Source organism: Penaeus monodon, chromosome 32, assembly GCF_015228065.2.
Source record: "Penaeus monodon isolate SGIC_2016 chromosome 32, NSTDA_Pmon_1, whole genome shotgun sequence".
Lineage (NCBI taxonomy): Eukaryota > Metazoa > Arthropoda > Malacostraca > Decapoda > Penaeidae > Penaeus > Penaeus monodon.
Window position 1 is genome coordinate 18029717 of NC_051417.1, and position 2148 is coordinate 18031864.

General features: G+C 42.1%; 1 protein-coding gene across 2 annotated transcripts in view; it reads right to left on the reverse strand.

The window, feature by feature from the left end:
* Window positions 1-1014, reverse strand: part of LOC119593697 (transcription factor AP-1-like) — a 10513-nt gene extending 9499 nt beyond the window's left edge. Inside the window, exon 1 of one of the 2 annotated variants that reach the window (XM_037942653.1) lies at window positions 645-1014. In XM_037942653.1, coding sequence (XP_037798581.1) covers window positions 645-938 — 294 coding nt within the window. In that variant the 5' untranslated portion in view covers window positions 939-1014. The remainder of the gene's footprint in view (window positions 1-644) is intronic. The other variant, XM_037942654.1, reaches the window with a different exon arrangement.
* Between the last annotated feature and the right edge of the window lie 1134 nt (window positions 1015-2148).

Genomic DNA, 2148 nt, shown 5'->3' on the forward strand with positions numbered 1-2148 from the left:
GCTTGTTAATATGCACTCAGCTATATTTTTACAAAGTAATTTCAAAACTTAATGAACATGCAGTGTGAACTAAATCTGAGTTAGTTCCTTATCACAAATAAAACTTCCGTGTGCGAACAAAAAACACACACACAGGAAACTGTTCAAACAGTCCAAGCATAGCACTCTTCCCCAGAAAATTCATAACCCACAGGAGCACACCTACAGGAGCACACCCACAGGGGCACACCCACAGGAGCACACCCACAGGGGCACACCCACAGGAGCACATCCACAGGAGCACACCCACAGGGGCACACCCACAGGAGCACACCCACAGGAGCACACCCACAGGAGCACACCCACAGGTGCGCATGTGGAGGAGGACACATTCCCCCTAGCAGCCCCGTCGCGAAGATTATGAACTTGCTCCTTGCGTAACTTGAAATAGATGACGTGCCTCCCGTAAGGCCAATGCTATCTATAATAATTAGGCTGTCGTTCTCCTTGAAGGTGTCAGCGAGGCAGCAACGCAAAGTAAAGAAGCGGGAGCAAGTACCCAGGCTGGGCATCAAGAGCGAAGAAAGTGCTCGTACTTCCGACAGAGGAAAACGTTGTTCTAATCTCGCGAGGCAAACCTTATACGTTGCGACTCGCCAGCCTACCTCCACGGCCCAACTTCTACGGATCGCAGGACTAGGGTATCCGGTAGCAGCGATGTGGTGACGGCGGCGGGCCACGGACGCACTCATCTTACGACGGCGAACAGCTAGTGGCGGCGACGCGCGACGGACGAACTCAGCAGCGAGCGATGATTGCGTCATGGTTGAGGTTGCGTCATGTTGGGGCAGGATGTCGTGGTGGCGCCCTTCGCTAAAGAAACGAATGGCTGTTTGATACCTTAATTTCTGATAGTTTGCCCTTAAATCTTCTCTGACAACTTGATTTGGCATGATCATTTTGTCACTTGAGTAATGCTAGGTCGCGTAACGTTAGGTCATCATCTTATCGAGTACTAGTGAGCGGTGATTGCTGAATGGTAGTGAGTTTAGCCCATATGTTTCTTTTTCTTTTATTTTTCTGTATTTCATAACTGGAAGATCATCATTTTTTTTCTTTTTTTTCAATGAGTTAAATGACATTCTAGATGCTTCTCTCGTGACCTTTCCAGCCACGTTTCACTCTGATTCTTTTACGGTACAACATTTGAGAAATGTGCATTAATACCCGGAAGTACACTGATAATAGTGTCCATGTTTATGCTTACAGTTATTATGACGAAACAATAATGAACAATTTTCCAGCAGCAACTTCCAATTTTCTGAAGAGTTTTTAAAAACACTTAAACTCACGGAAAATTACACATAGCACGACCATAAATATTTTCCATTGAAAAATTAACACTTGATCATTACGTAACGGATGCCGTGATCCATTACCAACTTACCCCTGTAATAACAGTAGTATCTTTTCACAAAGTAGATGAGATGCTCACCAGATACAGGTTCCTGGCACTCTGAGGCGGCCGCTGCCTGGCGTTCGGGCGACGGTGCGCACGCCAAGACTCTTCTGTTTTGTGATTTCCATAGGTTACCTCTAGAAAAATCATTGATTCATGGCCAGTTGAAGGTAACTTTTCATTCACTTATTTATCTTCTAATTTTAGCGTGTTTTTATCATTATATGAAAAAAGTATTAGTGTTACTTATTTTCAGTTGCAAATTATTTACATTCTACATCATAAAAATTGCATTTGTGTATTTCACCATTCATAGACCATGTCTAGCAAATGTGCCTTGTGTACTTCAGTGAAACACAACATTCTCTTCAGGACACGAGAAATAATCCATAGATAATCGCTAATAGTTGATGTTATCTAAAACCGCTTTTGTTTTGCTGAATGTTATCTGAAAATTGACAGAGTATACTCAGTTTTCAGATAACATTCTATATCCTTCAAAAGTTTTTGATATACGGAAGGTATTAAGTATATAAGATATATTCCAAATTCATAAACCACTCTTACGTATTGTTGGCTTGTCATTATTATACTTTCCAGTCCGTTACATAGAGATCCAGTATGTAACATGAAGAGAAGTATATGCATTTTATACGAACTCGTACAAAAGTGGAGTCTTATACAATAACAGTCATTGGAACCAATTCTTG